We start from the raw sequence: 14,122 nt of genomic DNA on the forward strand, positions 1-14,122 counted from the left end.
CCACTCCAAGTTGTCCCCAAGGATGATAGGAAGCCCTCTGAGCACCTGTGTCCGGATCGCAGTTGGCTCTGTAGTCTTTTGAGAATTAAACACAGTACCACAAATTAGCTAGCTAAAATAAAAACAAATAATAATCTATAAAAAAATAAAGCTTAAAAAAAAACAAGCAATGTTTGGATTGAATTATACAACTAATAGAGTAGCATTGTGATATGAAGTTTATACAAAACCTGAGAAAAAAAAAAAAACAGACTTACATTGGGCTGTTGTGAAATCTGTGTCAACAACTGTCCAACATTCCCTCACTTGGATCGAAATAACTCGAGGAGACGAGGACTGTGCCTATCGATGCTCTCATAGAATTCCAGCTTGAGGTTCTTGCCCACAATCCTGCTGAACTCCATGAACACCTGAAAAAAACAGAGAACAAAAAAACTGAACTTAGAACAACTGAACTATACAAGGCAGCTAAGCCATCTGCAAAGTAGTGCTGAAAAACATCCACTAATGTCCTTTTTATATGATTTGCAATGCTGATGAAAAACATCATGCCCCAAATTGAAAATACCAATGTTTTCCTTAAACAGGACAAGAGAATATATACATCTAGACACATTATATAATAATAGAAAGATGTTATGTTCTCTTTCTTAAACATACAGGGTGCAGAAAAATCACATGACTGACAGTGAAAGGTTACTTGGGCAGTTTCACTCAGTTGTGCACCCTGGATTTTCTGGTGAATCTTTGCTAAGTGGACCTTAAGTGCATTAATGGAGTTGAATGTGCACACACATTGTTGGTGTAAGCAGGGAAATGGGACAGTTCTACCATAGTTTCCGTGTTTTAACCGATAATGTTTTAAAAGGTAACCCCTTTTCTCACACAAAAACTCACAGTACTTACACTTCCACAGCATCCTAACACCAAAAGGATCTGTAAAAAAAAGAAAACGTTTAGCTCAACGACTCATTTCAGCAATGTCACTGTTTTAAATTACATTTATATCTGCATTTATGTCAAAACTTAGAGAATTTCAAACATCAATATGCCATTTAGTATGTAATAATAACGAGATGTTATGTCGTTTTAACGACATCTTTTCTCGTAACGAGATCTTATATCGTTAAAACGACATATTTTGTAAGTGACGCGGCAAATTGAACGAACGGTAACGTTATAGCCTAGGCCTAAATGAACTCTGAAAAGTCATGGCATATTTAACTGAACTGATCTTTCTCCTCGGTTTAAGTCACAAAGACATTTTATTAGCATTGAGCCATGTAGACAGGATTATTATTAGTATGCGAACACTGCGTATTCGGCATCTTAAACATCTGAGACTGTAATATACAGACGAAAGAATCAGACGGACCTATTGGAAGTGGCATTATTCCTTATTGATGAACTAAACCGTTACTGAAAGCAACATGGATTTAAACTACAACATCCAAAAATCCATGTTGAAGTTGTTTTACAAAAATGGTTGAATCTCTTTTCTATTGCGAAAAAAATTACATTTATATAAATTATACAGTCGAGAAAACTCTCCGGTATGTGAGCCGTCCTCAGACTGTTAACACTAAGCTAACTTTAAGCTGACACTTTTTTGAGTAGTGTTACTAGCAATAAGCATGTATTAACACCATGCACAGGTTCAAACAGTAACGTTAACATTAGACGGAAAAAAAGCTGCGTCATCAATTTATCTGCAAGTTTTTGGGTATTAGAATTCCCACAAAGACAACTAGGCAACAATAGTTATTTTACATACTAACCATTCCACTTGGAGTAAGGCTGCTTCCTAGTCAGGGTATCGTCTGCTGTCGAGGCCTGTGCTTGTCCCGCCAGGTGTAGATGTAGATCCCCTTGGACGCACGTTAGACCAGTGTTGCCAACTATTTTCAATGGAAAGTAGCTAAAGCCTGCTCGAAAAGTAGCTAAATGTCGCCAGATGACGTCATCGCGTCGTATTTGCATTCTGCCTAATTTGTCGGTACTGTAGCCTACTTCAGTTTATAATAACGGTTATCTCCCCTAAACCGTGCTCATACTGTTTTTATATAAGTATATAGCCGAATGTCCAGTAAAACGGTTCTCAATTACATATTTTCTGTTAGACAACGGAACGGAACGGAACTTAGCTAACGTTACATGTTTATGAGTTTGAAGAAGGTTTATTGTTGTTTTTGGATAAGTAAAATGTATAGAGTCTGTAAATATACGATCTGAAGTCGGAGAGTTCAGAAACCGAACCGGAATGAACTAAAACTCTGATTAGTAGTGAATATAAGCGCATGCCAAGAAAAAACGGTCAAATTAAATGTTTTGAATTAAAACAAAGGAGAAGGCAGCTGCTATGTGATCACTGATTGGTTCCTGCTAACACAGCGTGCACATGCGCAGCTCATTCATGTCTATGTCCGCTGGCGTGCAGTCAACGGAATGTGCTGCTCCTCTCAGCCGCTCACTGAACAGAGCAGACGCAGCGGGGAAGTAAGACCTCACGCTTGCAGTACTGGCGATATTTGGAAAGTTGCTAAGGTTTGTCCAAAAAGTTGCTAGATTTGTCGCTAGTCGCTTTTTTGAAAAAATGTCGCTAAAGGGGTCTGAAAAGTCGCTAAAAATAGCGACAAAGTCGCTAAGTTGGCAACAATGCGTTAGACCAACGCGGGTCTTTTCACGTGACCAGGCAGGTTTTTGAATTAGCCCCCTCCCCTTCCTTATGAAACTAAACATACCAAGTTATCTCTGCTAAACCTGATTAGTGCAATGAATCTTTCAGCTAAAAAGTACAAACAACTAATGTTGTTTAGTAATGACAGCAGGTTTTTACTAAACATAAAAGAATAAGTAATGATCGCTCGTAAGTTTAATTAGAAACAAAATCTGGGTTTACAGTGTAACATGAATGCTCCCTTGAAGCAATATATAATATCCCAATCAAATCCAATGTGAAATATTTATGTATGCACATTTCCAAGGATGAAGCTGTTAAGGAGAAACAAAACATCTGGAATAGAAGGAATGAATGCAAATTTAGACTCGATGTATGGATGCAAAGGGATTTATCTATTTTTGGAAGGATTTATTTAACTAAAATGGAGAGTCTTGCCAGGTGTATTTACCTGCATCTTGCCTCTCTATTTCCAATAGAGCTATTAAATCTATTAATCAAATTAATGTTCATTTTATATGGAAAAAGCGTGTACATTACATTAAGAGAGCACAACTTACTCAAGATTACGAGAATGGTGGATTACAAGCCTTTGATTTTCAGTGTATAAATGGCGTGTTGAAGATTAAATGGTTACAAATTTGAATAACTAATGAAAATAGTTTTTGGTTTAGCATTCCCAAAGGTATGTTTAGGAGATTGGGTGGAATTGATTTCTTATTAAAATGTGACTTTGTTATTTCAAAACTTCCGGTCAAATTATGTCAGAAAGTCCGTCCCGGAACGGAAAACAGGCAGCGGTTTGTGACGGACTAATATCATAGTTGCTACTTCCAGCAGACTGATACGATATCTAGTTCCAGATGCGCTCTCCCATATATCGTTCAATGTTGTACGTTCATGCAACAAATACCACAACACAACGTTATGACGTTTTATAATTCTCCCTACCATCTTGAGATTGTAACTGGATGTCACTTACTGCCTGACAAGTATTATTAAAGAGAAGTTTGATGAAGATATACCTCTTCCGTGCCTGATTCTCTTACCGGAATCACTGTCCATAATTGTCCGCCTACAGAACTGTAAATTCACAAAGGTTGCCAGAGGTGCTACTCTGCAATAAATTATCTTTTTTTCACCGAGAGATTTTGCTATTCTGGAAGTTATTATATAATCACAACTTTACCCCACATTGGACCCCCATTGGGAATAACAGATGTGTTTTATCCAGATATAAGTCTCTATGTATTATTGATTGGCTCGAAAAGGGTTTCTGGTCTGTAGTTCACTTAATGGATGAGGATGGGAATCTGTTAACTTTTAAAGATTGTTGTACTAAATACAACCTATATTGTGAACGCAAGCAATCTGAACGTATTATAAATGCCATTCCAAAAAATGTCCTTCACTTAGTACAAAACCCTTTTGTTCACTCGCTAGATGTCTTATGTGAACTCCCATCCCTTCTCTTTGATGGTAACGACCTCATGACAACACTTCCCAACAAACATATTCCTTCTTCCTTTAATTCTATATTATATCCTACACTTTTATATCGTAATGATATATTACAAGTCCAGTATATTCGTGTTCCAGTGACTCCTAAAGCGAAGGAAACACACTTTAAAATATTTAATGGTATTTATCCTTCAAGTTAACTTTTAAGACTTCGATTTAACTTTGACTACAATACTTGTACTTTTTGTCAAATTGACATAGAGACAACTGATCACCTCTTCTTTTATTGTATGCATTCAAATATTTTCTGGGTAAATATGTCCTATTGGTTGGAGACAAAAATCCAATCCCTGCTGACCTTCTCTAGGCCTGTTGTATTTGGAGTGATATTGGATGACAAAAAAATTGAATTCTTTATTAACATAATGTTGATTCTGGGTAAATTCTTTATACATTGATTGATTGATTGATTGAAGTTTATTTCGAGCAAAATAAAATAAAATTATATATACATATATATTAACACACACACAAAAATAAAAAAATAAAAATAACATAGCACAGCTTATCTCCCATATACATAGATATAAATATATACACATATACACACATATTATTTACACTTATAATAATAGTTGCTTCGAAAGGGAGTGGAAAGAAGTATAACTTATTTGCTCCCACCCCAATTCCTTCCCATACATTACCCCATATATCCGCTGCCATTAACAGTTAAATAAATAATAATTTATTTGTTCTGATAATATTTATTTGATATTATATTTTCTTACAATTACATTATGCTATCTCAATAATCACTATAATGCTATATAATAATCCTCATTATCAGTAAACATTCAAATATGTCCCGATATATATAATAATCACATCATATATAAAATATAACCATATCCTAGCATATTGTTTAAACATAGTTTTACAATAACAGTAATATCAATAATAATTAATAATAATCATTATCATTATTTACTCAGCTATGTACACATATCCCACTCTTTTGTAATTGTGTCACCATTTACAATATCAAGATAAATAAATAGGAACCGTTTATAATCCTAAATACTTAAGTTTATTTTACCATAACCAGTACCCCTCCCAATCACAATCACAAGAGCACCCATGTAAATGTATAAAGTAAAAACGTATTTCTCTGTATTTAAAAGTGATTTATTTTGTAACTATTTTCCATCACTGAACTGTATGAAGACTAAATAAGCCTGCAAACTCCTTAAGATGATGAAAGACTTTGGTTTATTGGAAGATGAATGAAGAGACCCCGTTCTCCTTTTTTTTATTTTATTTTTTTATTATTATTATTTCTTAATTTGATCTGTGTGCCCTGTTGTTTATTTCATTGTTTTCATTTATGAATATAATGTCATTATAGATGTACATTTTGTTTATGTTCATGTGATTGATTTCGTCTATCAGTTTTCTTTCGATGAGTTTAAGGATAACAAGTTGAAATTTTGATGCATGGCTAAACCATGAATGACAGCTTGTGTATTGACTGCAGTTCACATTAATTGCAAAATGTAAGAATCTTGTACAGAACATAATCCTTTTTGCACACTGTCCTCTTCGATTGAATGACGTTGGATTTGTGTCTCTATGTCCTTTAACAAAAACATTTCACATACCAAGATATAAAAAATAAAATAAAAAATAACTGTTGCACTTTCTCCACGGTCCCTTACTAACCACTGTGACACGAGGAACTTTTCCCGGGGTTATTCACATTGTGATGGATGCTCATAATATCCAGTGAAAATAATGAAAATAAGCATGAAGAATATTATTAGCTTTCCATGTTTTACAGTCATACTATTTTGGAAAATATTTTCTAAGCCATTTAAGAGTTATCGCTGAATGTGTCTTGAATATCAAAAACAAAACAATCTTAACCTCGCTGTTCAGTTCTAGATCAGTGACTACAGTGTGATTTTAGTGAGAAAGCTCAATAAAAACAGCCCAAACACTTTAGTGATACAAACACAGCCTATCATATTCTGACTTTCATTTTACAACCAGACCATTAACTATTAAATGTATGTTTTGCAAAGACACATTTTTTACAATATTTTCCCCAGAGAAACACTCACTCCAGTATGAGTACACCGCCCTTTCCACACCGGACACATTCTCTGGATCTGTGTTCAGTGCTGTTAGTGTGTGTGATGATAGACAGATCTCTCACTACAGTCATGAAGAACAAGACTGGACGAAATCAGAAATCTGGAGAGATGTTCCTGAGCTACATGAGACTAGAGACTGGTTTCTACATGAGTCTAGAGACTGGTTTCTGCATGAGTCTAGAGACTGGTTTCTACATGAGACTTGAGACTGGTTTCTACATGAGTCTAGAGACTGGTTTCTACATCATGTTAATATTCTGTCAAACTGCACAAACTCCACGTGTTCTGGTGAGTTTAATGGGTTTCTCTGATCAATCATCAGATATGTTATGAAACCGTAATTATCTATAATTTGTGTGAGATTCTAATCAATATTTGTGTTGTGACTGTAGAGCTTCATGTACTTCAGAGAAGAGCTGGATGTGATGTGGAGAAACTTCCTGATGGAACAATCAAGAATCTGAAGGGGTTTAATGAGTATCAATATGATGGAGAAGATTTTATTGCCTTTAATTTTAACACAACACAGTGGATCAATAAAAATCCCAAAGCCAAAGAAACAAAACTGACGTGGGACCATCAAACAACAGAAAACCAAATCATCAAGAATCAACTCAAGATCTGCATGAACTGGATCTCCACATTTAATAATACTCAAAGAAGTATGTTTCAATCAGTTTTAGTAGTAATAGTAGTTCTAGCAGTATTTTTAAACAATTTCTGTCCTGTACAAAAACTAATTAAAGAGACTGAGGAAATGAATCAAATAAAAGTATGAAAACTTGAATGTGTTCATGTTGTCATATGTCTCTGGAATTTGATGCATATATATATATATATATATATATATATATATATATATTCAGGATATATCCTGAATTATTCTTTATGATGAATTATAACCGTATTTATTGTTGGTTCTTTTTACTCCAGCTCGTCCAGATGTTGAGATGTTTGCTGTTGAATCTCCTCAAGACCAAAACAAGTTGATTCTGACCTGTCTGGCCACTGGTTTCTTCTACCCCAAACACCTGGAGAGGAATATGATGTTGAACAGCATTAAACTGGATCATGTAAACTCTTCTGGAATCAGACCAAACGGTGATGAAATATTTCAGCTGAGAATCAGTGTGGAGATCCACAGAAATGAGAAAGAAGGTTTTGAGTGTCATGTCAATCACATCAGTGTAAAAGAGCCGGTTATATCAGAATGGGGTAAATATGATCATATCTTCATTATTGAGTGAATAAGGATGATTGACGTTGTCTAGCTTGCTGATGCACATTTGTAAAATAGTAATGTATAAATAGTTCCTCAATATTTATATACATTTTCAAACCAATTTAAAGGTGTTTGTAATGTTGAAAAATAAAACTCGATCCTCTAATGAGATAAACTGCTGATTTTTAATGTTTATTTCTTCTGAAATGAATTTTGTCTTCATTTGGAAGTAGATTAGCATATTGAAGACCTTAAAGGGAACACATATTAAAGCATTTGCTGATGATAATTGGAGAGTTTAATAGCATGTTTACGAATAGAATAATTGTACATTAAAATAAAATATATACCTCCTAATTGAGAGAAGAGGTATCGTGGGATTAAACTCCAAACAAAAGATTGATGAGTTGGTGTTTGTAAGTTGCATCAGATAGAGATCCAGCAGTCATTGAAATAGTTGACGACGAGAAAACATGATGGAGATGTTGCTGTAACAGTATCACGAATCATCTTCAGTGGATTATTTACTCACAACTGGACAGAGAGATGATCTCCATTATTATTATTATACTGTTTTACTCAGTATGTGCACTCCAAATCAAGTGTGGTAAGAAACCTTTTGTGTGTGTTTGTTAATAATACTGAACAGAGACAGCTCGAAAGATTTCAAGCTGTAAATGAATGTACACAAGTAAATATATATACCAGCTAGTGTGATTTCAGCACACAATTCTTGCTTTGTCATTTAAACTTGAACTATAAATCTTTGTAGTACAAATGGAAATGATGTCTCATGTTCTTCAGTTGATATCATCCTCCTCTCTGTAATTCATCGTTTTAACTTTACAACTCTTTATTTTATTATGCAAATATCTTCATAAATTGAACCGTTAGAGGGGTGAGATCACTCTCATCATGATAAGTCTGATTTTGATTTATTCACAGCAGTTTATTTTCTCTGTCAAATCTAATTCAAGTTTTTGCTGCTTTTAGGTACAAGAAAAAGGTACATTCATTCACAAAGACACTTGATCTTTCATTTATACACAGATTTTGAAGACAAAGCACAGATGAACAGTTTTTACAGCTTTTCTATTTGTACTATTTTGAATAATAGAAATATAATTCTCAATGTATTTAAAAACTACTGAAAAAAGCAGCTTTTTTTTAATAAAAATTACATTTATGAGTGTGAAATATGACTAATAAAATAAACAGATTCATTAAATAAGCTTCACTATTAACACTGTTGTCATATTTTAAATAACCAAAAATGACATTTTCAAAGTTAAAGTGTATCTTTTCATTAATAAACGTCGACAGATCTTTCCAGAACTGTTTCACATCACTACAATGCCAGAAAATGTGAGACACTGTTTCCAAGTGCAAAGAGCTAAAAGAGCAGTTAACATCAATGTCTTTCTTAAACTTACAAAGAAAATGTTCAACAGGGAGAATTTGTGTATTATCCTAAAAGAAATGTCTTTTATCTTATTTGTAACAAAAAACTTATGAGGCAATAACCAAACAAACACTTTCCCAATAGTTTAAGACTTGATGCAACCTCCTTTAAAAACAAAGAAGAATAGATTTATTGTTTTGGATTGTAAAAAACTCATTTGAGCACATTCTGGATCAGTTGGGTTAATTATGGGCATATCAGTCGGCTTCATTACTTTATGTCAAAATAATGTCAATGTCACTTTATTTCTAAAGCACAACTAAAACAACAGCTGTTGACCAATGTGCTGTACATAGTCAAATAAACTGAATCAAATACATAAACAATCCACAGCAATACACCTCTAACGCATATGATCACCTCACTGATTAAAAGTGATCACAAACAGATGTTGCAAGTTCTGATTTAAATCGGATATAGTCGAGGCGGTTCTGATGCTCACAGGAAGACTGTTCCAGAGTTTTGGAGCTGCTACTGAAAAGGCTCAGTCCCCTCCAAGTTTTAATCTGGTCCTTGGCACTACTAAAAGTCTCTGAGGATCTCAAAGATCTCCCTGAGCAATGTTCTGACAAGAGATCTGTGAGATAGGATAGCGCCAGACCATTGAGAGATTTAAAGACCATTAATAGAACTTTAGATTCAATTCTATAGTGTCCCGGCAGCCAGCGTACTGATATTAATGTAGGTGGAATATGTTCCTTTTAACTCCAGTCAGGAGTCTGCTGCTGTATTTTGCACTATTTGGAGACTAGAAAGGGAAGCTTGACTAATACCTGTATAAAGTGAGTTACAATAATCGAGTCGAGACGTGATAAAAGCATGGATAGTCCTCTCAAAGTTCTTAAAAGACAGGAAGGTCTTCACCTTTGCTCGCGATCTTAGATGGATAAAGATGGATTTGACCACAGAGCTGACTTGTTTGTCAAATTTCAGGGCACTATCTGTATTGTTCAGAAGACAACAAATAAAGAGAAAAGGATTGCTGGTACTGGTGTCATTATTCCACGAGGAACACACATATACAAATTACCACTCCCCTTCCATAGCAAATGCCCCTTTATACAATCATTACTGCCACCTGCTGGACTAACTCATCACCCATTACTAATAGACACTCATTACACTATCCACATAGCCTGCCACCAGTGCTGGTGTTCTCTTGAAGCCTGATTGAAACATTTCACATATCTCATTTTCTTCAAGAAATTGTACATTTGCTGAAAAACTGCCTTCTCCAGTAGAGACAGGTCTGACATTTGAGAAAGTTGTTGGGTTTAAATTTGTTCGTTTAAGCAGTGACTGAACAGAGACATGTTTCAAATGATCAGGTGCAGTTCCTAATTCAAGACTTTTGTTGATCAAATCTAAAAGGTTTTGCCAAATTGACTTAAAAACATCTTTAAAAAGCCTGGGAGGAATTACATCAAATGAAGAGCCAGTAGACTTCATCTTATTTACAATTTCCTGCAGAGAAGAGAGAGAAATCTCTGTGAATTGATGAAAACATGACATGTAGTCAGACCAGCAGAACATATGTGGAGGAGGGTGTGATGTTCAGTCTTATGTCTCTTATTTTGTTCAAGAATTGCAGAAAACTCTCACACAAAGCTGCCGAATCACGCTGAGGAAATACCAGATTTGATCCTGTAGAGGCTCGTATAGAAATGTTTGAATTTCATTGTGTTTTTATTGCAGATCTTCTGTTTTTCTGTGACTCCAGTTGAAGACAGAGAACTTACAGATAACCTGTGTCAACCTGGACAGACGTCTATTCCAGTCCTGCCTACAGCACACAATACTTATTTCTGCTTTTATATGGATGACTGTCCACTTGTTCTCTTCTAAATGAGATGTGTGTAAATATAACTTGAACTGAATATTGCAACTGCAAAAACAAACTTGATCCAGTTGCACAGAATCCTCTGGAGAGTTTAAAGGGACAGTTCACCCAAAAACTGAAATCATTCATCATTTACTCACCCTCATGCCATCCCAGTTGTGTGTGTTTTTTTTAGAAGAATATTTCAGCTCTGTGGGTCCATACAATGCAAGTGAATGGTGGCCAGAACTTTGAACCCTCAAAAAGCACATAAAGGCAGCATAAAAGGAATCGATTCAACTCCAAACAATACCAAAATTAATGCATAATATTTTCTTCCTCTTCTGAACAAAATCTACAGAAGGAATCTAACTGCACTGCAATACATTCAATAGTTTTATAACAATATACGTAGACCACAGCCGACAAATTCAGTTGTCAGATCTGTTTTGAGTGCTTAATACTGTTACATTCACACACAGTTCGGTTATTTACAAGAGTGACAACCGCATTTTATAGACTATTTCATGAATGTAAACAAAAACAAAGGAATTAGAACGGTCCAGACATATTTCTGGATCCTTTCAACAAAGTGTCTTTTTCAAGGTAAGTCAGAACACTCGGCCGCCGGTTTTGGAAACTCTTGGGCAGTTTTGGCAGATATTTTTCTATGTCAACAAGTGTCATGAAAGTGCAACTCCTATCTACTTGAAAGTGGAAAGACCAAAATCTCCAAAATGGTCAAAATGTTTCAAATAAGCAGTCAAATCTGACAACACTGTGTGCTGGGGTGAGTAAGAAATGGACTCAGTGGGTGTGGCCTCAGAGAGGCATTTATTTAAAAAAATAAACAACATAAAAGTGGGGATAAAGTGTACCAAGGTGAAAGTGTCCAAAACAAAGGGGTTGAAAGTGCTTGGCGGTGGAAAGTGCTATGTGTAGGAAGAGTAGTGAAGACGGGAAGGTCCAAGTGATAGTGGACGGGGTCCCGGCGGCTGCAACGCATTCCCCTTTCTTGGTCAGAGGCACGTCGGCTTCACTCGAGTGGCTCGGCTCCCCTGGGCCTCGGCACTTGAAGAGAATAGCTGCCCGGCATCCTGGTCGAATTGAGATATTTCTAAAAGTGAGGGGGTCTCGTGTCCCCTCAGTTAATGGTTCTACGCAGCTGGTTAGTAAATACGGTTGTCAATCCCAAACACTGACTGTATGAATGTAGCCATAGAATAACAGTTGTAAACCAAACTGTTGTGCCTTTATGCTGTAGTTTAAAAAGTATTTTATTTAATGATTCTTATTTTGGAAGAATGAAAAGTTGTATGAATAGTGTTCTTATAATTATAAACATTATTTCATGTGTGTTTTATTCATGTTGTATTTTATTGTGATGTTGTTTGTGATATTTGTTGTATTTTATGTATTGATTTGTTGAATGTTGTATTTGTAATGTGATATAAAAAACAAAATAAAACATTAAACAAATTCAAGCATGAAATGATTAAAGGAAATTATTAATAATATAAACAACATTACACAAACAGATCTACAAACACAAGACTGTGACCATGTGCTGTTTGTTTCAAAAACTATTGGGGGAAGTGGTGGCTCAGTGGTTAAGGCTCAGGGTTACTGACCCTGAGGTTGGGGGTTCAAGCCCCAGCACCACCAAGATGCCACTGTTGGGCCCTTGAGCAAGGCACTTAACTCCAGGTTGCTCCGGGGGGGATTGTCCCTGTAATAAGTGCACTGTAAGTCGCTTTGGATAAAAGCGTCTGCCAAATGCATAAATGTAAATGTATTGTGAGGAAATGTAAAATATATCAGGTGTCCTCTGTCCTCTTACGGGCTCCGTATGTTATTATTCTGTCAAACACAACAGAAGCTTTTGCAATAATGAATTTCAGTCAATCACTTCAATTGAAAAGAAAGATGCAATGAAAGTAAATGGTGACTGAGAATGTCAGTCTCTAATGTTCTGCCGTATATTTCCTTTTGTGTTTCACAGAATAAAAATGTGTAAGGTTCAGAACAACATGAGGGTGTGTGTATGATGACAGCATTTGACTTTTATCAATGAGTGAACTCTTAAAATCTGTCAAATTTACACCAACTTTAAATGATCCTGTAATTAGTTCTTATAAATCCATTTATGAATGCAAAAGTGTGAAGCTGTTTTTTCTAGAATTGTCTGTTAAGTATTAAGATTTATATACTGTAGAAAAATCACAAGAATTCTGTATTTGTAAATGTTTATTTAGTATAAATAAAACAATGAGTATCTGAGTGTGCCGTGTGTTTAATAAAGAGTTCATATATAGACCCATTTATTCATTTGAAGTATTTGGGATTTTAAAAACATAAGTAGAAACTATGTTGAAATCAACGTTGTTCCAACGTCAGGTAAACAAACCAATTATATTCATTTTATGTTTGTTTTCAGTGGTGAGAACGACATAGATTATTATTGAATCTGATAGTAAATAAGTTCAATCACATCACAGTGAGACACAAAGTACTGTCATTGTATTGAATTCAATCAGTTTAATTGATGACATGATTTCTAGAAAGAGTTTGGAGTTGTGTTGATGTGAGATACAGTGAGTATATTTCACTCATCCAGTTGTGTGTGTGTGTCTCTGATGATCCATTTCACACACACACACTGAGGAATCAGGATAAAGATTAAATCCAGCATAGAGGGGTCGAGTGAATGTGGTGATGAGTGTGTGTAAGTGTGTGAGTGTGTGTGTGTCAGAGACGCTGTAGAAGGACAGAGTGCCGGCCGGACAGTCCACATACACTCCTACTCTCTTACAGTCGCGTGAAGGGGGACGTATGATAGTTCTGTTATTATTGTGACAGAAAGTGAATCTGTAATCAGAACACCACAGTCTCCAGGACTTTACATTGAGTCCAAACACACAGTCACGACTCCATCCTTTCCTGCTGATTCCTTTATATGACACTGATATATCAGCACCATCTCCACTCCATTGAGTCTCCCAGTAACAGCGTCCAGTCAGACTCTCTCTACACAGAACCTGACGATACTCATCAAATCTCTCCGGATGATCAGGATATGACTGACGCTCTCTCACACGTGTCACCTTCCTGTTCCCGTCAGACAGAATGAGTTCATTGTGTACTGTGTTTGAATCCAGTGTGAGATCACAGACATCTGAACACAAGAAGAGAAAATACACTTAAAACACAACAATCACTAAACCAGTGTGTGTGAGAGTGTGTGTGTGTATGTGCGTGTATTTATCACTTTGTGGGGACCAAATGTCCCCATAAGGATAGTAAAACCCGAAATTTTTGACCTTGTGGG

General features: G+C 35.6%; 2 protein-coding genes across 4 annotated transcripts in view; one reads left to right on the forward strand and one right to left on the reverse strand.

Annotated features, from left to right (window-relative positions):
* The first annotated feature begins 4,563 nt into the window (after positions 1-4,563).
* Positions 4,564-10,820, forward strand: LOC127650783 (H-2 class I histocompatibility antigen, K-D alpha chain-like). Its single transcript, XM_052136419.1, has 6 exons — positions 4,564-4,576; positions 6,247-6,415; positions 6,509-6,579; positions 6,684-6,953; positions 7,225-7,506; positions 10,696-10,820. Exons 1-6 carry the CDS (start codon positions 4,564-4,566, stop codon positions 10,818-10,820), a joined length of 930 nt encoding a protein of 309 aa, XP_051992379.1.
* Positions 10,821-12,818: 1,998 nt separating this feature from the next.
* Positions 12,819-14,122, reverse strand: part of LOC127650623 (NACHT, LRR and PYD domains-containing protein 3-like) — a 615,184-nt gene continuing 613,880 nt past the window's right edge. For all 3 annotated transcript variants that reach the window (XM_052136147.1, XM_052136145.1, XM_052136144.1), the window contains one exon: positions 12,819-13,969. In XM_052136147.1, the coding sequence (XP_051992107.1) occupies positions 13,404-13,969 (566 nt within the window). In that variant the 3' untranslated portion in view covers positions 12,819-13,403. The remainder of the gene's footprint in view (positions 13,970-14,122) is intronic.

Source organism: Xyrauchen texanus, chromosome 10 (genome assembly GCF_025860055.1).
Source record: "Xyrauchen texanus isolate HMW12.3.18 chromosome 10, RBS_HiC_50CHRs, whole genome shotgun sequence".
Classification (NCBI taxonomy): domain Eukaryota; kingdom Metazoa; phylum Chordata; class Actinopteri; order Cypriniformes; family Catostomidae; genus Xyrauchen; species Xyrauchen texanus.